This window comes from Hyperolius riggenbachi, chromosome 1 (assembly GCF_040937935.1).
Source record: "Hyperolius riggenbachi isolate aHypRig1 chromosome 1, aHypRig1.pri, whole genome shotgun sequence".
NCBI classification, from domain to species: domain Eukaryota; kingdom Metazoa; phylum Chordata; class Amphibia; order Anura; family Hyperoliidae; genus Hyperolius; species Hyperolius riggenbachi.
Genome location: NC_090646.1, coordinates 586,016,100 through 586,043,376, shown reverse-complemented (window position 1 = coordinate 586,043,376; position 27,277 = coordinate 586,016,100). Strand labels below are relative to the sequence as shown.

Sequence of the window (27,277 nt, the reverse complement as noted above, 5' to 3'; positions counted from 1 at the left end):
AAAAAAAAAAAAAAAAAAAAAATCACACCTCTTATTATTTAGTACTTATACAGTACTTATCTAACGCAACGCTGTACAGAGTATATGTTGTCTTGTCACTTGACTGTCCCCTCAGAGGGGCTCACAATCTAATCCCCACCAGTCATAGGTCTATGTCTTGTAGCGCATGTATCGTAGTCAAGGGCCAGTTTTAGGGGGAAGCCAATTAACTTATTTGTATGTTTTGGGGATGTGGGAGGAAACTGGAGTGCACAGAGGAAACCCACACAGACACAGGGAGGACATATAAACTCCTTGAAGATGTTGACTTGGCTTGGATTCAAACTGGGGACCCAGCGCTACAAGGCGAGAGCGCTAAGCTACCCAAAACGCCACCTCCTTTTAGGACAGGTTCACACCTGGGCGTTTCTGGTGAGCACTTTACAGATCACCAGCGATCAGCAAAGTGCTGTGACTAAGGTATCCTTATGCGATCATCACTGCAGTGTTTGCGATTTGCCTAAACTGCAAACGTACTACATGCAGCATTTAATGGCAATTGTGATGAGATTCTTGTTCTCTTGAATGGGAATCGCACATTGTAGCAAAAAAAACAAAAAAAACAAACAAACAAACAAACAAAAACAAAAAAAACATTTATTGCCGCAAAATCGCAATCACCCAGCGTTTTGCGCTTCAAGTGTGAAACAGGCTTTTAAACTGGTATATTAGTTTTGTATGGCAAGACAAAGAACATTTATATTGCGCTTTTCGCCTGAAGGACTAAAAGCAATTCAGAGTTGCAGCCACTTAGCGCGCGCTCCAAGGGCGATCAGGAGCATTAGGGAGCCTTTGCCCAAAGACTCCTGTTTTATGTACTGGCTTGGACCAGAATTCAAACTCTGGTAAAATGTTAAAATCATACATCAAAGGCAACAACCTTACCAGTACACTATCCAGCTAACCCTGGCTACATGCAAGTGTGCAGTGTTGAGATCTCACCACCTCAATTACAGCCACATTTGACATTACTACAGCTATGGAGTTTAGATTGTTGTAATCTTGAACCCAGATCAGCCTTTCCTTTTTTCCATGCATTTTGTGTTGATATATTTTGTCTGCAACGCACAACATATAAATTTGCATTAAAGATAATGGGAACCTGTAAAACAAAACAAAAAAACATATACTTACCTAAAGAGAGGGAAGGCTCTGGGTCCTAAGCAGAGTTCCCCAACCCTGTCCTCAGGTCCCACCAACAGTACATGTTTTTCAGAAAACTACACAATCACAGGTGAGGTAATTAGTGTCTCAGCAGAGCTGATTACCTACCTCTGTGGATTTCCACAAAACATGCACTGTTGGTGGGCCTTGAGGACAGGGTTGGGGAACACTGCATAGAGCCTTCCCGTTCCTCTCACGGATCCCTCGTTCCAGCACCGACACCCCCATAGCATTATTCGACCGATCAGTTGAATACTGCTCTCTGCCGCTGCAGGAGGCTTTGGAAGTCTTCGGGAGCTCGAGTGCTCCTGGAGACGGCCAGCTCCATACTGCACACGAGCGATCATGCTCTCTTGCGCTCTCATGCAAGTGCAGTACAGAGCCACCCATCTTCAGGAGCACTCGGCCTTCCAAAGCCCTCCGAACCTACATCTACCGGCAATGTTTTGGGTGCTCGAATCGATATACATACATACATACACACACACTGTATATTCCAGTGTTCTCCCCAGAATTTTTTTCCAGCCGGGTGGCATGAAAAAGTAGCCGGTTGGGGCGAGTTGAAAATGCAGGGCAACTGTGCTAACAGCATAGGAGGAGGTGAGCCGATGACAGCCGGGTGGTCACCAAATCTAGCCGGGTGGAGCACCCGGCTAGAAGAGCCTGGGGAGAACACTATTCTCTAAGGCCTAGTGCACACCAGAGCGGTTCTGCTGCAGTTTGCGATCCGCTTGCGGGTACGGATCCGCTAGGGTAATGTATTTCAATGGTCTGGTGCACACCAGAGCGGGAGGCGTTTTGCAGAAACGCATACTCCCGGGCTGCTGCAGATTTGGGATTGCGGACGCGTTTCTGCCTCAATGCTAAGTATAGGAAAAACGCAAACCGCTCTGAAAAACGGCACTTCAGAGCGGTTTGCCAGGCGTTTTTTGTTACAGTAGCTGTTCAGTAACAGCTTTACTGTAACAATACATGAAATCTACTACACCAAAAACGCTTCACAAAACCGCAAAATGCTAGCTGAAACGCTAAAAAAAAAAAAAAAAAAAAAAAGAAGAAGAAAAAGCGTTTCAAAATCTGCTAGCATTTTGCGGATCTGCTAGCGTTTTTTGGTGTGCACTAGGTCTAACTTATTGATTCGAGTACCTAAAACATTGAGACATTAGACTAGGACCATGGAAGGAATTAGAGTGGGAGTTCCTCTGAGGAACAGATAATTATGTGACCATAGACTCTATAAAAAGAGCTGCGGAACACACATGCGCCAAGTAATAATAATAATAATAATAATAATAATAATAATAATAATAATAATAATAATAATGTAGATAATTACTGAACCAAAGGTGATAGTAGTAAAAATGTTTCTGTACCGTGTTAGCCAAACAATATATGTAGGTAGAAAAAAACAAAGTCTTGTAAAAGTAATACCCTTTAATGGCTAACTGATAACGTTAAATAATGCAAGCTTTCTGGGATCTAGTCCCCTTCTTCAGGCAAATTTCCATATTCCCTGTGAATCATCCAATGTTGTATACATGATACGCTGCATGAAATGCCCCTCAAGAGGAATCTATATAGGAGAAACAGGACAAAAACTGCGCACAAGAATGAACCATCACCGCTTTAAAATTAATGAGGGTAAAATGGACACACCAGTGGGCCAACACTTCTGTGAACCAGGACACAGCATGCAAGATCTAAAAGTACTTGTTCTTAAAGAGAACCTGTACTGAGTAAAAAAATAAATAAACACATGAGGTAACTTCAAATGAACATTACATAGTTACCTTGCCATCAGTTCCTCTCAGAAGCTCACCATTTTCTTCTGACAATTCCTTCCAGTTCTGACAATATTTTGTCAGATCAGTAAAATATCAGTTGCTGTCAGTTATAGCTGAGAGGAAAACTGATGTACCAGGTAATGTCCATGTTTCCCTATGGCTCAAGTGGGCGATGTTACAGTTTAACGGTGTGCTGACCAGGAAGCAGTTGTGGGGTAATGGCCATTTTCAAAATGGAGGACGGAAAATTCCCTTGATCACAGTGAACACACAGGACGCGGGAGAGGAGAAAGACACTGAGGAGTAGATTACATGGAAGGCAAGTATGACTTGTGTATGTTTATTTTGACTTTTAATTTTCTTTAAGGGTAACTTCAAAAATGAACAAGCAAGAAAGATTTCTGAGTACAAATTTATGAAAATGTTCAAGACATTAACAGAAGGTTTAAATTGTGTAATGGGATTCATGACTCCTTATGTAACATGATTGACTTGGCTTCACTATCTTCAGAAACCTGCTAGATTTCATGTTTGCTTGCATAAGCTCACTGGCTCCAGCCTGCTGATCACCTGACATCTAACTGCTAAACAGCAACCAACACAACTGCCATTTTCATGTTTGCTATTTCGCTGCATCAGTGTTTTACTACAGCTAACATCTAGAAATATGCCTGAAGAAGGGGACTAGATCCCAGAAAGCTTGCATTATTTATCAGTTAGCCATTAAAAAGTATTACTTTTACAAGACTGTTTTTTTCTACCTACTGAACCAAAGGTGAAATTTCTACTGTAAATTCTGTTTTAAGAGCATCTGGGAGCTAGTCTACTTTAGGGGACCCACCGTAAATCCCCATAGAGAATTTAAACTGTGCTGAAAACGGAACGAATCTCCGCTTTCAGCTCTTTTAAACCCCCACAAGCCATATATCTATGGAAAGCTGAGAATCTGCTCTACCAAATGATGTTACTTTCGGTGAGTAAAAAGTGAAACTCACCGTGTACGAGCCGCCGATCGCGGCTCCGTCGGCCATCTTACATCTCTGCTGCTACTATTTTTCTCCCTCCTCATTGGAGGGATTGTTAGCTGGGGGCGTGCCAGAGAAAAAAAAAAAACGTGAAATCTAAACTTCTTCTGTTCGGTACAGTTTGAATTTCAGTCGGCCAAACTATTATTTTCTCAGCCCTGAAGGCCGGTAGAGGTGGTAACTTGTGAGTCTTCTAATCCTAGCAATGCCTAGCACTTATTCAGTCTTATTCAGAAGTTGCTGATATTTCTAGGGAGGGAAAGTACAGTCAGTAGCTACTTGTGGGTTTGAGCCTTGTCCGGGGAGAAGGGACAGCAGTTTCTGGCATGCCCCCCAGCTAACAATCCCTCCAATGAGGAGGGAGAAAAAATAGGAGCAGTAGAGATGTAAGATGGCCGACGGAGCCGCGATCGCGGCCGTTCGGCGGCTCGTACACGGTGAGTTTCACTTTTTGCTCACCGAAAGTAACATCATTTGGTAGAGCAGATTCTCAGCTTTCCATAGATATATGGCTTGTGGGGGTTTAAAAGAGCTGAAAGCGGAGATTCGTTCTGTTTTCAGCCCAGCTCAAATTCTCTATGGGGATTTACGGTGGGTCCCCTAAAGTAGACTAGCTCCAGCATCTGGCCATTTCTCTTTACTTCCCGGATACAGTATATACACAAAAGCAGGGCATGAACCCTCCCCACACGCATGCACCTTCACCCATCCTGCCTATGAGGGGAAGTCAGAAACAGTGTGGAGTTCCTACGGCAGGACCATTCTACCTGGGTAAAGGTAAAAAGATCTTCCGGTCATCAGAAACAAATCAATTACTGAATAATTTACTCATGGGTGAAGCGACATAATGTGTTCCTGACACAAAATCAGCTTTGTATTTAAACAGAAATCCTTTATTCAGAACCACTCAGAGCAGGTTTGGAGAAACGTATTCAGCTCTGAACCACCATTGAAATAACCGATGAATACCCAACTAGCGCGTGATCACACCTGTGGAACGCAGCGTGACCAAGCATCTGTTGAGGACGCGAAACGGCCGTCGCAAGGCCCACCATCATCCCCACTGTCACCTCTGCCACTCGCAGCAACACCGAACACAACATAGGTATGCTAATATTGTATGTGGTTTTCTGATTGCCACAATTGGATGTATTTTGCAATAAACACAGGTAACAGACGGATGGTGCACGCCATCTTTGTCCTTTGATCAATAACAGATGAACACCCAACTAGCGCGTGATCACACCTGCAATAGTGCTCACTGTGCACCACTGCTTCCTATGCAGCAGCAATGCAAGAGAGATCAGCATTAAGCCACTACAGCACTACTGTATTCAAGACATTACTTAAAGGGTACTTACCTCTGAGAGCACCCCAGACTTTATTGGCCTGTATAATAGCTCCATTATCATCAACTACCAGCTTATCTACAAAGAAAAATACAAATTATTTTCATAAACAATCAGAATCAATTCAATTTGGCCAAAATTAAGTTTGCACTTATTCGACTTAGCAGTTGCTTAACAAACACAGACAACGCAGTACAAGGACAGACAGTATAGATATTACAAGTCAAGGACACTATAGAAGTTAAAGCGGCAACAAACAGGGTAAGAAGTGTTGATTTTTAGCTCCGTGCGGAATGCTTTCAAGTCCTAGCAGCTCTAGCGTGTTCTGCATTAGGCATGGCTAACGCCTGAAGGCAGAAGCTGTTCCTGTGCCTGGAAGTTTTTGTTGCAACTGAATGATCTCACACCTGAAGGAATAAGCTGGAAAATGGAGTGGGCAGGGTGAGAGGTAGAGTAACAAATCAGCACTACACCCAAACGTCTATGCAGATGAAGAGAAGAGGAGGTTGTATAGTGTACCATCCAGAGTAGGGCATTTAACAGTGGCAAGCGAAAAGCCAATCAAAACCTGACTTCTGAAAAGTGCATGGAAGACGTAAGGAAGGATATACAAAAACGCAGCCAGTGAGTATCAGTTCTAAGGCCCAGTGCACACCAAAACCGCTAGCAGATCTGCAATACGCTAGCGGTTTTGGGAGCTGATTTCAGAGCGATTCTAGGTATGTTTAGAGAGGTTTTCTAAACATACCTAGCGATTTTGGGTGCGTTTTTGTGTAGCAGATTACACATATTGTTACAGTAAAAGCTGTTACTAAACAGCTTCTGTAACAAAAATGCCTGGCAAACCGCTCTAATCTAGCGTTTTTCAGAGCGGTTTGCGTTTTTCTTATACTTTACATTGAGGACGAAACGCTTCCGAAATCCGCAAACGCGCAGCAGGAGGCGCGTTTGCGGCTTGGCAAAAACCTGAAACCGCCGGTGTGCACCATCCCATTGCAATACATTAGCCAAGCGATTTTCCAGGCGGATGCGGCCGGCAGATCGCTCCAAAAACCGCTCGGTGTGCACTAGGCCTAAATGTCTGTCATGCTTACTGATGTCTGCTGAGGAGATTGCCCTTTCTTTCCGATGCATAACAAAAGTGTGCGGAAATCTACCCAGCGGGAACCCAGGCAGCAGAAAGCCAAGTCTGACTTATACACACAGGACATTGAAGGATAGCTCCCAGAGCTACTTTCCTGTGCATTTCTATGGACATGAGAGCACTACGGTCCCAGGTTCAAACCCTAGTCAGGATCTGCATGGAGGTTGGATGCTCTCACACAATTCAAAAGTATGCTGGCAAGTTAACTGACTTATCTTCCTAAAACTACCCATAGGCTGTAGGGACCTTATACTAAGAGTGAACAAGTGACAGTTAAATGGTATCTGAGCTGATATTTTAATTGAGAATAATAGGTGGTGTTCCCATATGTTTTTGCAAGCACTAACAGCTCTGTGGATTCCAGTATGTCTCCCATTCAAAGATCTTATTCAACTGCCGGGCAGTAGGCCTGAAACATAAATCGAATTTAATCCGAAATCGTGATCACCAAGATCACAATTTCAGGATAGTCAAAGCGGCAATTATCGTGATCACGTCATTTCCACATGGGGGAAGTTTGAAGAAGCGGCTTCAAACTTCCCCAAAGTTCCGTCACGTGCGGCCCGCAGCGTTGGACATACCTTCCGCACAAGTCGAAACACTGTCCGTCCTCTATCACCTTCTGCCGGCTCTTGTGCTTGGCAAAACTCTGGGTTCCTGTATGTCCCATAACATACAGGAAGTATTCCGTGCATTAGAGCCTGCAGGAGGCGAAGCGGATAGACGGCCATCGCTGGACTCGTGCTGGAAGCTATGTCCAGAACTGATGTAGATTGGGGGACAGAGAAAGCACAGAGAGACACAGAGTGGGCACAGAGACACAATGGGGGCAAGAGGGAGACCCAGAGGAGGCATAAAGATGCCAAGGGGGCACAAAGCGAGACAGGGGGACAGAGGGGGAACAAACAGGCAAAGAGGGGAAACAAAGCTTGATATGAAGAAAATCGTGAATTGAAATCGCAATTTCAGACAGAAATCGCTCAATTCAATTTTCTCCTAAAATCGTTCAGGCCTACCGGGCAGTGTTAGTTCAGAGGTACCGGTGATCGTGAACGAGCAGATGTGCACTGAACATGCACCATTTCACAAACCAAGCATGCACAGTAACCGAGAATTTGCACTGAGCATGCACCATTTCACGAACCAAGCATGCCCAGCAAACATGAAGAGTGAATTTGCACAGGCCATGCGCGAGTTAATAAACCGCCCATAAAGACGACGTTTGCAAGCAACTTTTACTGGACATGCAAGGTTTGTGAACGTATGCATGCGCAGTGAAAATGCACTCATTTGTGGCTGTGCTATCTTGTGGTGCAGCATCAGATACTGAAGGCCACGGAGAGATGTAAGTACCTAAAAAACTATTTTAAAATTACATTTTGCTTCAAATTTGCTTTAAGCTGGTCATACGCAGATCAATAGAATCTGAAATCCAGCAAGTGATCCTTTACTCTCCAAATAATACCAACATGCAACACTTGTTCTTGATCAAATTTCAATAAAGGCCAGATCTGAAATTGATCATCCCACAAGCATTAAGGCACAAACAATGCATACTCCCAAAACTAAAATTTCAGTTACTGTTAGTTACATAAAAGAACATTTAAAAGGATTCCCAGGCCTTTAGTGTCTAAAACATGTATTGTCACAGAAGAGAGTAGTACAAGATAGCTCATCTCTGGCTCATTGACAAAATGTAATCATTGCAGGCTCAAAGTCTCTGAGGCATGTGCCTTCCCTCTGCCCTCCTCCTTTACTGCTGATGTGATTCAGCCGTTGCCAGGGTGATGAGTCCATTCAGCAGTGGGAGAGTGAAGATACATGCAGACAGCCAGCAATGGGTACATTTGCTGGTGACCAGAGATAAACAAGCTTCTGCTGCTCTCTGCAGTGAAAATACACATTTTTACAAACAGGGAATACTTTCAAATGTTATTTTACAGTATGTAGCTAAGAGTAGTTGATGGAATTTTAGTTTTGGGAGTATAATTCCACTATAAGGTGAGTACACATGTATAAGTACTGTTCCCCGCTGGGAACGAAACTCGATCCCTCAGATGATTGTTTAGGGCCAAGTGCTGCACAGACATGCTGCTAGCCTACAGTCTAGCAATCTGTGCTATTGCTAGAGAGCGAGGAGGAGAAGGAGGAGGGAGATGCACAATGGGCTGGGGGCATACACAGAAGAACAATGCCTTTGGTCTGCACTTGGCCACAGTGAGCCAACACACCCGATCTCTCTGCAACACATTGGGGAAAGGGGGGGGGGGGGGGGGGGGGGGGAGTGTTTACTGTACGCACACTAGATTTTCACCATATATATAACAATTTGGCTGCCATTTTAAACCCTTCTGTGTGCCTGGGTGATGGATACCTTTAATGCTTCCGATGTGCAAGTGAAAAAGTGAAGAGGAGAAATGTCCCTGGTGTACAATAAATGTATCCATAACTTTGAATAAGTTCTTCAAATAGCTTTTCAGTTACCAATAAGTTCCAATTTTGTGAGTATCAACATTCCATTTAGGCCAAGTGTCGAGCATGTTTGCATGTATCCAGAAGTGCTCCGAGCTAGTTTAAGCATTGGACATACCAGATCTTTAATACAGATGGCTAAGCAAATTGTTCCCAAGCTTAACCTTCCCACAAGAAACCGCTGCATTGTGTGCCATGGTGTGGTCCCCCCTCCCATCTCCACAGACCTACCAGTCACTGGATTAGTTAATGTACTTTGAATAATTGACAGCCAATACTGCTGATTTCTAACAGTAAGGCGACAACAGTACTCCAAACTCTACACAGAATACTGTTGCCACGGTTGCAAATGAATCCAGTCTGAGGTGTGACTTTTGTAAATTCTTTGGACCCATTTACACTTACGATTAAAAAACGCTAGCGATTAGCGCTAGCATTTTGCGGCTGCATTTTTTACGCTATAAGCTTGTATATTTCACTGTACTTTTGCGATTAGCATTTCCTTAACATTGTAATCGCAATCGCTCACAAATCGCATAAAAAAAAGCAATGCATGCGCCGCATTTGCGCTTGTTGATAGTCACAATCGCCGCAGTGAGATCACTGCAATATACTTTTGCACTAGAACTTTTAAAAGCACTACCGATTGCTGGCGATTCAGCGATTAGCGGTAAACGCCCGCTAATCGCCCCAGTGTGAATGGGCCCTTAGCTGGCTACAAATGTAAAGGACAACTGTAGTGAGAAGTATATGGAGGCTGACATTTATTTCCTTGTAAACAATACCGGTTGCCTGGCTATCCTGCTGATCCTCTGCCGCTAATACATTTAGCCATAGACCCTGAACAAGCATGCAGCATATCAGGTGTTTGACATTTTTGGCAGATCTGACAAGATTAACGGCATGCTTATTTCTGGTGCGATTGAAACACTACTGCAGTAAGCTAGACCAGCAGGGCTGCCATGCAACCGGTATTGATTAAAAGGAAATAAATATGGAAGCCTCCATATACAGTAGTTTGCAAAAGTATTTAGCCCCCTTGAAGTTTTCCACATTTTGTCACATTACTGCTACAAACATGAATCAATTTTATTGGGATTCCACGTGAAAGACCAACACAAAGTGGTGTACACATGAGAAGTGGAACAAAAATCATACATGATTCCAAAGATTTTTTTTTTTTTTTTTTTACAAATAACTGCAAAGTTGGGTGTGAGTAATTATTCAGCCCCCCTTTGGTCTGAGTGCAGTCAGATGCCCATAGACATTGCCTGATGAGTGCTAACGACTGAATAGAGTGCACCTGTGTGTAATCTAATGTCAGTACAAATACAGCTGCTCTGTGACGGTCTCAGAGGTTGTCTAAGACAGCTGTGCCCAACCTACGGCCCGCGGGCCATTTGTGGCCCGCGAGGCCAGTTTCTGTGGCCCGCGCAGCGGTGTCCTGCGGAGGGGGAGGCTGGGGGAGACTGAGGAGGCTGCCCGCGGAGGGGTAGAGGATCGGGTGGTATTGCGTAGTAAAGTATCGGCGTAGTCCCGCGCATACACGCCGGTATTCAGCCCTGGGTAGCGCTGGGATAGTTAGAAAGCCTCGCTCATTGGTTAGTGCAGGAACCTTCCTCCAATAGGAATTAGGCTGATTCCTATTGGAGGAAGGTTCCTGCACTAACCAATGAGCGAGGCTTTCTAACTATCCCAGCGCTACCCGGGGCTGAATACCAGCACATTCTCAAGTATGCGCGGGACTACACCGATACTTTACTACGCAATACCACCCGATCCTCTCCTCCTCGGGCAGCCTCCTCAGCCCCACACAGAGCGGGCAGCCCACTCAGCCCCACACAGACAGGGCAGCCTCCTCAGCCCCACACAGACAGGGCAGCCTCCTCAGCCCCACACAGAAAGGGCAGCCCCCTCAGCCCCACACAGAAAGGGCAGCCCCCTCAGCCCCACACAGACAGGGCAGCCTCCTCAGCCCCACACAGACAGGGCAGCCTCCTCAGCCCCACACAGACAGGGCAGCCCACTCAGCCCCACACAGACAGGGCAGCCTCCTCAGCCCCACACAGACAGGGCAGCCTCCTCAGCCCCACACAGACAGGGCAGCCCACTCAGCCCCACACAGACAGGGCAGCCCCCTCAGCCCCACACAGAGCTGACAGCCCCCTCAGCCCCACACAGAGCAGGCAGCCCACTCAGCCCCACACAGAGCAGGCAGCCCCCTCAGCCCCACACAGAGCGGGCAGCCCCACACAGAAACTGGCTCACATTCTCGCATCACAGATGATCATCTTCATTCTGTATTAGGAATAAATGTTACAAATTTGGAGCCAAATATCCAGAAATTGGTTTCTGAAAAACAGCCGCAAACTTCTCATTAAGAAAATGTGCATCAAATGGTGAGTACAACAATTCTTATATTGTCGTTTTCTTTCCATTTCCAACACCATGTTAACTGTTACTAGAAAAATGTTTAAAGTTTTACATCGAAAATTTGTATGCATGTGTTCCGGCCCTCGAGATTTTTCTTGATTTAAAGTTCGGCCCTCGGGCCAAAAAAGGTTGGGCACCACTGGTCTAAGAGAATATTGGAAGCAACAAACCATGAAGTCCAAAGAACACACTAGACAGGTCAGGGATCAAGTTATTAAGAAATTTAAAGCAGGCTTAGGCTACAAAAAGATTTTCAAAGCCTTGAACATCCCACGGAGCTCTGTTCAAGCAATCATTCAGAAATGGAAGGAGTATGGCACAACTGTACACCTACCAAGACAAGGCCATCCACCTAACCTCACAGGCCGAACAAGGAGAGCGCTGATCAGAAATGCAGTCGAGAGGCCCATGGTGACTCTGGACGAGCTGCAGAGATCTACAGCTAAGGTGGGGGAATCTATCCATAGGACAACTATTAGTCGTGCACTGCAAAAAGTTGGCCTTTATGGAAGAGTGGCAAGAAGGAAGCCATTGTTAACAGAAAAGCAATAAGAAGTCTCGTTTGCAGTTTGCCACAAGCCATGTGGGGGACACAACAAACATGTGGAAGAAGGTGCTCTGGTCAGATGAGACCAAAAAGGAACTTTTTTGGACAAAATGCAAAACGCTATGTGTGGTGGAAAACTAACACTGCACATCACTCAGAACACACCATCCCCACTGTCAAATATGGTGGTGGCAGCATCATGCTTGGGGGGGGGGGGGGGGTGCATCTCTTCAGCAGGGACAGGGAAGCTGGTCAGAGTTGATGGGAAGATGGATGGAGCCAAATACAGGGCAATCTTGGAAGAAAACCTCTTGTAGTCTGCAAAAGACTTGAGACTGGGGCGGAGGTTCACCTTCCAGCAGGACAACGACCCTAAACAAAGCCAGGGCAACAATGGAATGGTTTAAAACAAAACATATCCTTGTATTAGAATGGCCCAGTCAAAGTCCAGATCTAAATCCAATCGAGAATCTGTGGCAAGATCTGAAAACTGCTGTTCACAAACGCTGTCCATCTAATCTGACTGAGCTGGAGCTGTTTTTCAAAGAAGAATGGGCAAGGATTTCAGTCTCTAGATGTGCAAAGCTGGTAGAGACATACCCTAAAAGACTGGCAGCTGTAATTGCAGCAAAAGGTGGTTCTACAAAGTATTGACTCAGAGGGCCGAATAATTACACACACCCCACTTTGCAGTTATTTATTTTTTTAAATGTTTGGACTCATGTATGATTTTCATTCCACTTCTCATGTGTGTACAGCACTGTGTCTTTCACATGGAATTCCAATAAAATTGATTCATGTTTGTGGCAGTAATATGACAAAATGTGGAAAACTTCGAGGGGGCCGAATACTTTTGCAAACCACTGTACCTCACTAAAGTTGTCCTTTAAAGAAAAGGTAATTTTTAGCATCAAATTACAGCCAGACTTGAGTGGAATTTATGATTGGTTGCTCTGGGTAACTGCTCTTATTTTGCACCGGTATTCTTTGCTACTATTTCTGCAACTCCAAGTGGGCTTTAGGTTTAAAATGGTTCTCATCTGAATAGGATACAGAATCTACCAGGACTAGCAGTAACACAGGCTGTCTCTGAGTACATTAGTACTCACAAATGATCTGTTTGTTATTTCTATAGAGATTCTGCTTTCAAACATTCTGTGGTAATACAGTCATGTGTATGACTGACCTCACTGGGTTAGATGAATGAGGAAGCACACACAGAAACTCACAAAACCTGCTCAGCAGTAAAATCCCCAATACTCACATGACTCGTCTGACTGGACACTGGGGTACTCTTCACATTCATTGTCCTCTGAGGTGACAATAACCTGAAGCTGTACTAACCGGTCTGAACTCTCACCGCTCACAGGCACAGCTTTCCCTCGTGTGCGACCGAACATGTAGTCATAGTATCTGGAAAAAGAGAATTATTAGTATTTATATAGTACTAACATCTTCCAAAGCGCTTTACAGAATATATCTATATCTATATATAGTCTTGTCACTAACCATCCCTCAGAGGAGCTCACAACTCACAATCTAATCCCTACAATAGCCAGTGTGCTCCCTAGACGTTTGTTCAAGCCGGGTGGCATGAAAAAGTAGCCGGATGGGACATGACAGAGAATTGTATGGTTGCTGCTCCTCTGTACAACTCTACTTACAGCATAGGAAGAGGAGGCAAACCGAAGACAGCTGGGTGCTCACAAAAATTAGCCGGGTGGAGCACCCGGCTAAAAGAGCCTGGGGAGAACACTAAATAGTCATATGTCCATTGTAGTATAGGGCCAAATGTGGGAGGAAACAGCAGTGCCCAGAGGTCAGAGGAACCTCACAAAGACATGGGGAGAACATACATACATGCATTACAATGTATGGATCCTAGAAATGTATTCTAGAAAGTAGTAAAATAACTAGAGGGAAAAAAGCATATCAACCATATGTCGTTAGAAGGGTAAAATCATTTTTATTTAAAAAAAAAAAAAAAAAAAAAAAAAAAAAAAAAAAAACTCAGGTACACAATGATTAACATGCTTTAATAAAATGTAACTTAGGCCTCTTTTCAGACGGGAGGCTGAACTCCCGTCTGAAAAATTGCAACGGTAGTAACCCCACGCATGCCAAGCGCTGACACATGATAGTGTTACAAGGCGGCAGACAACTGCGACATGTCGACTGAGCGCGGCTGCGGCCACGCTCAGATCTGACTCCACCTATCTAGCACCGGTAGCAAGCACTAACAAGCGTCTAGCCGGTGCAGGAGAGCAGCTGCCAGGAGGTGAATTCACCGCCTTTCTGCTGCCCGGGTGAAAGAGGTCTAAAGGTGGCCACTAACTGTCCAAGTCAATTTTTCAGAATTATCTGATCGCTCAAACAATTTTTCATTAGAAATCGGATCGTTAGTGGCCACCTTCGTTAGTGGCCACCTTTAAGTGAATCTTCAAATAATAACATTTTCTGGCTAAAATATAGAAGGGTTAGAAATAAGGTTCTTCTGTGTGTGTCCCTCCTGGAGGGATTTCCATTACTTGCTAACATTAATTGCAGGGGGGGGGGGGCTGGGAGTCAAGGAATCTTGAAAACTAGTGAGGCACAAATAAAAAAAACTTGAGGCTTTGACCCCTTCACTGCACTGCTAAAACACGGGAATTTGATTTGCTGTGTCTTGGAATGTAAAATATGTCTTACTACCTTTTACCAGTGATTCCAGTGTAAGTAAGGAGAAACCAAACAAACTCTTCTCAGGATTATTCAGTAAGGCAAAGTGCAACAGTCTGCAGCTAATGCAAAACCACACAGTTTGGTTTATATTGATATGCCACCAAGCAAGCAAAATCGGATTTATTACTACTCAGGATTGCGCAAGTTTCACCGTGTTTCATCCTGGACGCTGATCAGCTAAGCACCGCGCTTCCATGTCCCCCTGTGCAGGTCTATACGCAACTAATTTGCTGTATATACTCGCATATAAGCCGAGGTACCCACTTTCCCCTCAGAAACCAGGAAAAAGTGATTGACTCGCATATAAGCCACCTCCCCAGTAGCCAAATGTGCCCCCAGTACAAGTCAGCCTCCGTCCCCATAGCCAGATTTGCCCCAAGGATGATACAACTGTGTCTCAAGGCCCCGCTAGATGGCATCATAGATATGAGACAGTGTTTGCCACACAGGAAGAGTCCCCAATCATTGCACCTCTGACGCATTGCTTGCACGCTCCGCTCCACAAGCCAGGGGACACAGTTAGTCCTGAGCAGCGCACTCTGCACATCATGTTGTAGGGGATAGGGGCACGGACACAACAGGGAGCCAGTAACAAAACTTGCTCCACCATCTGTTCTGCTCCACTGACTCACATATAAGCCGAGGGGGTAATGTTTCAGCACATTTTTGTGCTAAAAAATTAGGCTTATACGCGAGTATATATAGTAACATAAAAGTTAACATCCTGAATAATTCACTACATTCTACTACAAGTCATTACAGTGCCTCTTTAATTTGGGGAGAAGAGGCAGCCAATGAAATACCGCTACACAGCAGGATAGCCTGCCAAATCAAACAGGATTGAGATTTTCCAAGAGGAAAATGTAAAGTGTGTACATAGCTGCCTGTCTGCAGGTTGTATTACATTTCATGAGTGAGGAGGTAGATGTACAACAGATCTAGGATTACAAGCACAACGTTTGTCCTTACAAGCCCTCATACTGTAGTTTACACTAAGCACAGCATAACTTCAGTTAAACACCTTCTGTCACGTGAACCTTGCCCAGGGTGTGTCGAGCTTGGATCAGGATTATCACATGATATTTTTCCATACTGTAAACTAAGATGTTTTGCAACTTATAAAAAGGACTTTGCTTAAATAACCACCGGAAAGCTCATGGTGACCCAGAACCACTAGGATAGAATAAGAGACTAAAATAGACCAAAAAGCTCTCTCACTTAAAAAAAAAAAAAAAAAAAAAAATATGCTAAATATAAATTCTTTGTTCTTAAAACAAAAAAGGTAGTTGAAAGAAATCAGCAAGTTTGGTTTCCCATGATGCAACACTCACAACTCACGCTGGCGCAGGAGACAATTATATTTAGCATTCTTTTTTGAGGAGCCCGTCTAGAATTCTGGAGTTATTTTAAAGGATTGAAGAGTTAACTTAAGACAGAAGAGTTAACTTTAGGATTGCCTGAGGTCAAATGTTTCCTGAATACTACATGCCTTATCACCATGGTGACAACTCTAGAAACGTTATTAAAGACAGGAAATACTGCTTTGATACAGTTCCTTTAGGTCTTATACATCAGATAGCTGTTTCCAACCAGTACATATATTTTAGGGGCACGCAAGGTCACCGTTTTCAAGGTCTGCAAAAACAATGATGTGCACAAAGCATCCATTTATGTACAGTATAGGAGATCTTTTTTGTGCACACTATCACTATGGGCAGCGCTACACTGGAGCATGCTGGGGCACTGGCCCCCCTGCTCAGTAACACACAGTTCACTGTACGCTGCTGGACCTCTACCGGTTGATCAGATGGAAAATTGTACCGTGTAGATGAAGCTTTTAAAGCTCACTGCCTCATCTGCTAACCCCTTCGTCTACTCCCCAGGTGTCTCCACCCCACTACCCTTTATATTATAAGCTTGCAAGGGCAGGGACCTTTCCCTTGTGTTCCTGTTTTATCAATTGAACATCCATCAGTATTGGTGATGTTTTTAAAACCACACATTTAGGGCCTACAGTATTTCCACTACACGCAGATTGGGTGCAGAATGGATGCAGAAAAACTGACTCCAATGAATGCCTATGGGCCCATAGGCATTCATTGGAGTCAGTTTTTCTGCATCCAATCTGCGTGCAGTGGAAACAGGCCCTAATTGTATGAATCTGTACTTGTACTATGCTCCCAATTATTGTATGCGTTTATAAATTGTTGCACTACGGGAGATGTTGGCGCCATATGAATACATAAAATAAAAGGTACTTGTGTATTATCCCATCTAGCAGAACGGGCTCGGCAGTTAAGACAGGCTGGAAAAGTGTGCACTGTGCTTCTTGAGCAGCTGATTCACCACAGATCAGCTGCTCTGTTCCACACAGCTTTCCTCGCTGCGCGGTGTTGGCTTTTCCGTCAGCGATCAGACTGCAGAACAATAGAGAGCAATAATGAAAGAGGCATGAAGCCTTCCAGCCCGGAGGAGGGGGAATTACAAGCGATTCTAGCGGCATACCAACTCTGCCTAATCACATTACAGGGAAGAGGACTTGCTGAGCACCAGCACAAGGTGATCCACCTCACACCCCCTGCTATGTACAGTGCTGTGCCCTGCAGCAATCTGTCCGCTATCATACAGCTGGTCTATAAAAGGGGTCTCGCCCCTAATCACAGCCCACCAGGGGATAGCTTACCTAAGCGGGGATCAGCGGCTGCTGTCTATGGAGCGGAGGTCACTGCATTCAGTGTGCTGCGCAGCCCCTCTACTCACATCTTACACAGACAAGTGCTGTGACTTCGGGACGGGCTACAACACAGCGCAGTGAGGAAAGCTGAATGGAACGGAGCAGCTGATCTGTGGTGAATCAGCTGCTCAAGAAGCACAGTGCACACTTTTCCAGCCTGTCTAACTGCCGATCCCGTTCTGCTAGACGGGATAGTACACAAGTACCAAATAAAATAGTAATAGAGCACAGAAACTCCTAGCATGCTTCAATTTACTGGAATAACATTGATCGAGATAATATGTCTGGAAAGCAGTTACTGCATTTTTGAGTACAGTACATTATTTATTCCCATATTACCAAGAAGGAGACACCAGGCAGGGCAGGGGACAGTACAGATACAGGTGGCAGTAGATAGGAAGCAGCGGGCACTATTGGGGACATACAGGGAAGAGATCCCAGGCAGGGCTGGAGACAGTACAGATACAGCTGGCAGTAGATGGGAGGGAGTGGGCACTATTGGGTACATACAGGTGACACAAAGAGAGGAGAGGCCAGGCAGAGCAGGAGACCGTACAGATACAGGTGGCAGTAGATGGGAAGCAGCAGGCACTATTGAGGACATTATATCGTATGTTCTATATTGACTTTGAAAGGTTTACCTAAACCTGGTGGTAGCGCACTCTTATGATTTGCTACAGCGCTTTGAAATTTGTATGATACTATAGGGGACATACAAGTGACACACAGGGAGGAGACAGTACATATACAGCAGGCAGTAGATGGGAGGCAGCAGGCACTATTGGGGACATACAGTGAAGAGACACCAGGCAGGGCTGGAGACAGTACAGATACAGCTGGCAGTAGATGGGAGGTAGCAAGGACTATAGGGGACATACAGGAAAGAGACACCAGGCAAAACAGGAGACAGTACAGATACAGCTGGCAGTAGATGGGAGGCAGCAGGCACTATTGGGGACATGCAGGTGACACAGGGAGGAGACACCAGGCAGGACAGGGGACAGTACAGTTACAGCAGGCACTATAGGGGACACAGGGAGGAGACAGTACAGTTACAGCATGCACTATGGGGGGACACACAGGGGAGACACCAGGCAGGACAGGGCACAGTACAGTTACAGCAGGCACTATAGGGGACACACAGGGAGGAGACACCAGGCAGGACAGGAGACAGTACAGTTACAGCAGACACTATACGGGACACAGGGAGGAGACAGTACAGTTACAGCAGGCACTATAGGGGACACAGGGATGAGACAGTACAGTTACAGCAGACACTATAGGGGACACAGGGATGAGACAGTACAGTTACAGCAGACACTATAGGGGACACAGGGAGGAGACAGTACAGTTACAGCACACACTATAGGGGACACAGGGAGGAGACAGTACAGTTACAGCACACACTATAGGGGACACAGGGAGGCGACAGTACAGTTACAGCAGACACTATAGGGGACACAGGGAGGCGACAGTACAGTTACAGCAGACACTATAGGGGACACAGAGAGGAGACACCAGGCAGGACAGAAGACAGTATAGTTAAAGCAGGCACTATAGGCGACACACAGGGAGGAGACACCAGGCGGGACAGGAGACAGTACAGTTACAGCAAACACTACAGGGGACACACAAAGAAAAGACACCAGGAAGGACAGAAGATAGTACAGTTACAGCAGGCACTATAGGGGACACACAGGGAGGAGACTCCAGGCAGGACAGGAGACAGTACAGTTACAGCAAACACTATAGGGGACACACAAAGAAGAGACACCAGGCAGGACAGGAGACAGTACAGTTACAGCAAGCACTATAGGGGACACACAGGGAGGAGACACCAGGCAGGACAGGAGACAGTACAGTTACAGCAAGCACTATAGGGGACACACAGGGAGGAGACACCAGGCAGGACAGGAGACAGCACAGTTACAGCAAGCACTATAGGGGACACACAGGGAGGAGACACCAGGCAGGACAGGAGACAGCACAGTTACAGCAAGCACTATAGGGGACACACAGGGAGGAGACACCAGGCAGGACAGGAGACAGCACAGTTACAGCAAGCACTATAGGGGACACACAGGGAGGAGACACCAAGCAGGACAGGAGACAGCACAGTTACAGCAAGCACTATAGGGGACACACAGGGAGGAGACACCAGGCAGGACAGGAGGCAGCACAGTTACAGCAAGCACTATAGGGGACACACAGGGAGGAGACAGCACAGTTACAGCAAGCACTATAGGGGACACACAGGGAAGAGACACCAGGCAGGACAGGAGACAGCACAGTTACAGCAAGCACTATAGGGGACACACAGGGAGGAGACACCAGGCAGGACAGGAGACAGCACAGTTACAGCAAGCACTATAGGGGACACAAGGCAGGACAGGAGACAGCACAGTTACAGCAAGCACTATAGGGGACACACAGGGAGGAGATACCAGGCTTGGCAGGAGACGGTGCAGTTACAGCATACAGTATGGGGGGGGGGGGGGGGCGACGACATACAGAGAGGAGACACCAGGCAGGACAGGAAACAGTGCAGTTACAGCAGGCACTACAGGGGACACACAGGGAGGAGACACCAGGCAGGACAGGAGACAGTACAGATACAGCATTTACTATGGGGGCCACACAGGGAAGAGACACCAGGCAGGACAGGAGACAGTACAGATACAGCATTCACTATGGGGGCCACACAGGGAAGAGACACCAGGCAGGACAGAAGACAGTACAGATACAGCATTCACTATGGGGGCCACACAGGGAAGAGACACCAGGCAGGACAGGAGACAGTACAGATACAGCATTCACTATGGGGGCCACACAGGGAAGAGACACCTGGCAGGACAGGAGACAGTACAGATACAGCATTCACTATGGGGGCCACACAGGGAAGAGACACCTGGCAGGACAGGAGACAGTACAGATACAGCATTCACTATGGGGGCCACACAGGGAAGAGACACCTGGCAGGACAGGAGACAGTACAGATACAGCATTTACTATGGGGGCCACACAGGGAAGAGACAGCAGGCAGAACGAGGAGACAGTACAGATACAGCATGCACTATGGGGGACACACAGGGAGGAGACATCAGGCAGGACAGGAGACAGTACAGATACAGCATGCACTATGGGGGACACACAGGGAAGAGACACCAGGCAGGACAGGAGACAGTGCAGTTACAGCAACCACTATAGGGGACACACAGGGAGGAGACTCCATGCAGGACAGTCACTGGGCTCACCTGCGGAAGGCGTCCTGCAGCACCAGACACCAGGGCCCCGCAGTGGAACCCTTGCCGTGCACGATGGTGAACTCAGCCGGGGGGACGTATAGAATAGCGGAGCAGGTATGCACAGCCTGGGGTAATGGCCATAGAGAACCGTATGGAGAGGACCCGGGGTCCCCCAGCGCCAGCAGCTGCTCCTCCACCCCCGGCGGGTACCCGGATAGAGGGTGGGCATTGCTGGCAGCGGCCAGGAGGAGGTAGAGGACGGGAAACAGCCGCACCACATCCATGTCAAACAGCAGCATCTACCCCACTGCCTGCCTGCCCGGTCACACAAGCCTCAGCTGTCATGTGACTGACAAGCCACGCCCACCACATGACTTTACTGCAGGAAGAGAAGTCGGCGGCAGTCTTGTTTTGGATGTTGTTTTTGTTATTTCACATTACTTATATCTGGCACGGGAAGCTAAACTGTCCCTGCAGGGAATGCCTGCTGCAGCCGTGTGTGCTGACTGACCACACCCAGACCTGTACGCTGCACCGGATCAGTACTACGGTATAATTGCGCTATGTACATCCATTATTATAGTTGTGACTGCTGGCATCTAGTCTGGCCGTGTAATATCAAATAATGCTCCCTCCTCTGATCATGCTTCTGTGTGTGTTCATGTAAAGGTGGCCATACACTTATAGATTTGCGGCAGATTCGACCGTCAGATAGATTTCTGTCAGATGCCTGTCAAATCCAATCTGACAGGAATCTATCTGATGTGTGCCACACACTAGGAACAGATTTAATTCCAATAGATTTCAGAATGATCTAAAGGTGGCCATACACTCGTTAGATTAGCAGCAGATAGATCATCAGATAGATTTCTGATCTATCTGATGTGTTTAGGAACATTTTTTACTAGGAACAGATTTCCATGAAATCTTGAAAATCGATCTGATGGCATTTTTTTGCCATCAGATTTCCATTAGGTCCAATGCAAATTGATAAGCAATCTCAACAGATCGACTAAGATTTGCGATCGATCGGCCAATCGATTTGTAATCGATCGGCCGCTAATAGTCTGAGTGTATGGGCCCCTTTAATATATTATTGGACCATTAGATCCAATGCAACTCTATGGGCCATCGATCTGCTGCCAGCAGCAGATCGACCTAGATTTTCCATCCTGTCAGATCAAATCGATCAAAATCGGCCGCAAATCGATCAAATGGGGAATTTGATAGAATCGATTTCTGATTAATCGATTCGGAATCGACCAGTGTATGGGCCCCTTAAGAAATGAAATTGGACCTGAACTCTTTTAGCAGGACAGAAGGAAACCATAGAGAAATGTACACTAGATGTATTTATGGTCAGCACGGTGATGTAGTGGTTAGCGCTCTCGCCTTGTAACGCTGGGTCCCCGGTTTGAATCCCATCCAGATCAACATCTACAATGAGTTTGTATGTTCTCCCTGTGTCTGTGGGGGTTTCCTCCTGGCACTCAGATTTCCTCCCACATCCCAAAAACATACAGATAAGTTAATTGGCCCTAGACTACGATACATGCACTACATGATACATACATAGACATATGACTATAGTAGGGACTAGATTGTGACCCCTCTGAGGAACAGCTAGTGACAAAACAATATACTCTGTACAGCTCTGCGTAATATGTCAGTGCTATATAAATACTTAAATAAATAAATATTTAGAGAGTTTAGCCTGTCTAATTCCTCCTCATCTGTGACTAATCACCATTGTAATTTGATCCCTCAGCTGACTGTGATGGCAGAGAGGTTAATTTGAAAGAACAGGATGTTGGGGAGGGGGGGGTAAGGAGGGGAACAGTGCTCTAGTTCCGCGCTGCCTTTTAAAGATCCAGCATGGTTCTTTAAAGGACAACTGAAGTGAGAAGAATATGGAGGCTGCCATATTTATTTTCTTGTAAACAATACCAGTTGCCTGGCAGCCCTGCTGATCTATTTAGCTGCAGTAATGTCTGCATAACACCAGAAACAAGCATGCAACTAATCTCGTCAGATCTGACAATAATGTCAGACACACCTGATCTGCTGCATGCTTGTTCAGCGTCTATGGTTACAAGTATTAGAGGCAGAGGCTCAGCAAGTTAGCCAGGTAACTGGTATTGCTTAAAAAGGAAATAAATATGGCAGCCTCCATATCCCTCTCACTTCAGTTGTCCTTTTAAACAGCGTATCTGGGGAGCTCTACACACAGTAGACTCTCGGCGCAATTGGCCACCTGTGCTGAGTTTAATCTGGCGTGTGTAGAAGCCTCTACAATCTATCTCCACTAGCAAATCTACTTTCGATACTTACCAATCACTTGCCAAATTGAGCCACTATCAGTCTTTGTACAGCTAGCTACACACGTAGCACAAATGTCGTCTGGCATGAATCAGGACTCGATCCTTCGGATGACCGTTTGTGCCAAGTTCTGAAGGCTATCTATTGCTATGGAGGGGGAGGAGGGATGATGGAGCAGGCAGTGAGAGGAAAAAATCAATACCCTCAACCAAGCTGATCCATCGCGGTGGATAGACCGCCAGCGCATTGGTCGGGAGCCACTGTACACACACAATATTTGCAGGCGTCCTCCACCGACCGCTTCTGCCGGGAACCATCATACATGTGATTGCAGCTTCAAGGTGTGTACACACATCCAATGTTACCACTTCTGTGTAGTATGAAGGGCAACAGATTTTAACCATTTCAGCCCGTGGGGATTTTTCACCTTATGCATCAGAGCAATTTTCACCTCCCATTCATTCACTAATAACTTTATCACTACTCAACACAATTTATTGATCTATATCTTGTTTTTTCCGCCACTAATTAGGCTTTCTTTGGGTGGTACATTTTGCTAAGAATAATTTTTTTATAAATGCATTTTAACAGGATTAATAAGAAAAAAATGGAAAAAATTCATTATTTCTCAGTTTTCGGCCATTATAGCTTTAAAATAATCCACGCTACCATAATTAAAACCTATGTATTTTATTTGCCCGTTTGTCTCAGTTATGACACCATTTAAGTTTTGTCCCTATCACAATGTATGGCGCCAATATTTTATTTGGAAATAAAGGTGCATTTTTTCCGTTTTGCGTCCATCACTATTTACAATCTTATAATTTAAAAAATGTTCGTAGTATACCCCCTTCACATGCATATTTAAATATTTAAAAAGTTCAGACCCTTAGGTACGGTAACTATTTATGTTTTGTTTTGTTTTTTTTTTAATTGTAATTTTTTTTCCCATTAAAAATGTTATTTGGGTAATATTTTGGTGTGGGAAATAAACAGTTAATTTTTCATGTTATTATTTGTGTAAATTTTAATGTAAAATGTATGTAGATATAGTTTTACTATTTGGCCACAAGATGGCCACCTTGAGTTTATTTTTTTCTCCTTGGGCTTCTCGATCACCAGAAGCACACGGAGCACAGGGAAACTTTTTTTTGCAGAAAGACTGAAGCCTCTAGTAAGAGAGCTTCGGTTTTTCTGCTAGGGACACGGATCTGTGATCGGGAACCATGTTGCCGTTCAGTAATCCCAGGGCTACCGGGGGAAAGCACGGGGGCGCGCCCGCGATCGCGCACGGGAGCGCGCCGAAGCGCGGCACAGCAGCAGAGCAGCCGCCTGGACGTGAGGATCATGTCCGGGCGGCTGAAATGGTTAAATACTTTAAGCAGATTGAGTAGGTAACATCCCATACTACATGGTAACATTGTCCTGTAGAATTGGATGTGTGTACCAGGCTTCCAAGAGATTAAAAAAAGTCCCCTCGTGGATACTTACCTCGGGAGGGGGAAGCCTCAGGGTCCCAATGAGACTTTCCCTTCCTCTGTAGCTGCAGGCAATCCAGCACTGGCTTCCACAAATCCTCCCGGAATGCTCCCCTGACAAGCCTGACATGAAAGGATATATTTACCTCTCCGGGATCCAGCGCAGGCGCAGTAACGGTGCTTTGTTCGGATTACGGCGGAAATAGCCGAGCCAGATCGTATCTGCTCTACTGCGCAGACACAAAAGGACTTGCGCGTGCGCAGTAGAGCAGATCGATCGGGTTCGGCTATTTCCGCCGTAATCCGAATGAAGAGCAGCTGGTGCACCTGCGCAGGATCGCGGTAGATAAATATTTACCTCGCTGCACTTCGAGGGACCCGGGCAGGCTAACGGAGGAGGACGGGGGAACCCTCGTTAGGATCCAGTGGCTTCCCTCTCCCGAGGTAAGTGTCCCCCAGAGGTTTTTTTTTTAAATTACAGATCTTCTTTAAATTAACATAAGTTTAAGAGAACAATAGATAGTATAAGTGACCCAGCAGACCTGGACTAGATTATTAACCAGTTCACCACTGAGGGGTTTTTCCCCTTATGGAGCAGAGCAATTTTCACCTGTCAGCGCTCCTCCCATTTATTCGCCAATGACTTTATCATTACCCATCACAATGATCTATATCTTGTTTTTTTTTTTTTTGCCACAAATTGGGCTTTGTTTGGGTGGTACATTTTGCAAAGAATTGTTTTATTTTATATGCATTTTAACATGTATAATAGGATTAAAATTGTTTCTCAGTTTTATCATTTTTAAATAAAACATGAGACTATTGAAAAAAACACAAACATTTTATTTGCCCATTTGTCCCGGTTATTACACCATTTAAATTACAGTATGTCCCTAGTACAATGTATAGCGACACTATTTTATTTGGAAATTAAGGTGTATTTTTTCTGTTTCCTGTTTCTTTATACTTTACAGTAGAATCCCTTTATAGTAAACTCTAAAGGACCAGTAAAAGTATATCAGAATTGGTTATACATTGTATATTTATACAGATGCATTTGCTGGGACCTGAGGACTGAGTTTACTATACCCAGAGGTTTACTATTTTAGAGTTTACGATAACAAGATTCTACTTGATCACTAATTACAAGCCCTTATTTAATAAATAACAGCCCCATGACATACATTTAAAAAAAAAAGTTTTGTCACTAATGTAACTATTTAGGTTTAAAAAAAAAAAAACAAGTGTTTTATTTTGGTGGCTATAGGGAGAGGGAATGGTAAGGGGTTAATAACTTACAGGTATTTTTATTTTATTTATTTAAATGTATGTAGGTCTAATTTTACTTTTAAACCACTTGGGGCTTGATTCACAAAGCGTTGCTAACTGTTAGCACGCCTGTGAAAACCCCCTTAGCACGTCTAAACAAGCTTTTCGCGCATAAAACTTTACGCGCGCAAAACTTTACGCGCGTACTGCACAGAGCGCAGGGCGCTCTGCGTGAATTGCCCATTAAAGCCTATGGGACTTAGCGCGCGTAAAACTTTGCGCACGTAAAACTTTGCGCGCGCAAAGTTAGCGCGCGATCTGATTGAGAAATCCGGTGCTAACCTACTTAGCACCCTGGTTAGCGCGTCTAAAGACTTTAGACGTGCTAAGTAGGTTAGCACCGCTTTGTGAATCAAGCCCTAGATGTCCCCCACTTGATTGCTGTGTACTGTGAACAGTACACAGGAAGTGTTGTGGATGTGTTTTTACTTTCACTTTCAGAATGAACACTGGCATCTCGCTGATGGGGCACTCTGATTGGCTTTGGGAACACATTTCCATCCACCGATCAGTATCCTATCTGGATAGTGCAGAGTCTTCCCTCTTACTTCAAGACCCCACCAATCCATCCCTGCCATTCTCTGAACACATTGGTCAAGGTTTGTCCTTGTTTAGAATTTTAAACCTGGGGCTGCATTGTGATCCAGTACTGTATTACATATTGCTTCCAGCCAGTATCCATCACAACAGCTACCTTGAGCCATGACGTGGAGACACTGACTGCACTCCTGTGACCTGGTCTTCTCTGCAGGGTCTCCATCTACACTCCTCTAGTGTCACCTGGATCTAGCAGTGCATCTGCTGCATACCTTCTGTCTGCAGAAGTAAGATCTTACCCTATATAGAAGATGGTCTATGGTGCACACATAGCAGAAACTCTAGCGTCAGGGAAAATGCTGTGTTTTACCACTAATGGAAGTCTATGGGCCGCAGAAAAAACAGATATCAAATGCGTTTTTGATGGGTGTGTTTTCAAACATGCTGGTTTTGTTGCATAATCTTCAAAAACGCATGAAAAACGCACATAATGAAAGTCAATGGAAATGCAATGGTACACGTTTTCCATGCATTTTTTTTCTATGCGTTTTTGCTTAAAAAATTGTTTTGTGATGTATTTCCGCTTCCTGTTGTCTTCCTTGGGATTTGCATAAAATCCAAAATGAAAACGCATGAAAGACACATACAAAACGCATATGCGGTTTTTTATATGCAAACCGCAAACGCATTAAAACGCACGCAATATGATTGAAAAACGCATCTGCGGTAAAAAACGCAAACACGCAAAAAAGGAACACAAAAAAACGCACACAACATTTACATAAAACGTGACATAAAACGCAGCTTTTCATGTTATGTTATGTGTGCCTCTAGCCTATGAAATATTAATACTTCTGACTTGCATGCAAATTTTGTGCAGCTCGGAACTGGTTGGCCAATTCCCAAACTGCGTACGATTTGCACTCAATTTGCATGCAAGCCAGCATTACATTAGCA

The 27,277-nt window shown here is 45.1% G+C and overlaps 1 protein-coding gene across 2 annotated transcripts in view; it reads right to left on the bottom strand.

Annotated features, from left to right (window-relative positions):
* Positions 1-20,994, bottom strand: part of HEXB (hexosaminidase subunit beta) — a 67,391-nt gene extending 46,397 nt beyond the window's left edge. For both annotated transcript variants that reach the window (XM_068248495.1, XM_068248491.1), the window contains exons 1-3: positions 20,667-20,994; positions 13,222-13,370; positions 5,374-5,439 (exon numbers count right to left, since the gene is read on the bottom strand). In XM_068248495.1, the coding sequence (XP_068104596.1) occupies positions 5,374-5,439; positions 13,222-13,370; positions 20,667-20,956 (505 nt within the window). In that variant the 5' untranslated portion in view covers positions 20,957-20,994. The remainder of the gene's footprint in view (positions 1-5,373; positions 5,440-13,221; positions 13,371-20,666) is intronic.
* Between the last annotated feature and the right edge of the window lie 6,283 nt (positions 20,995-27,277).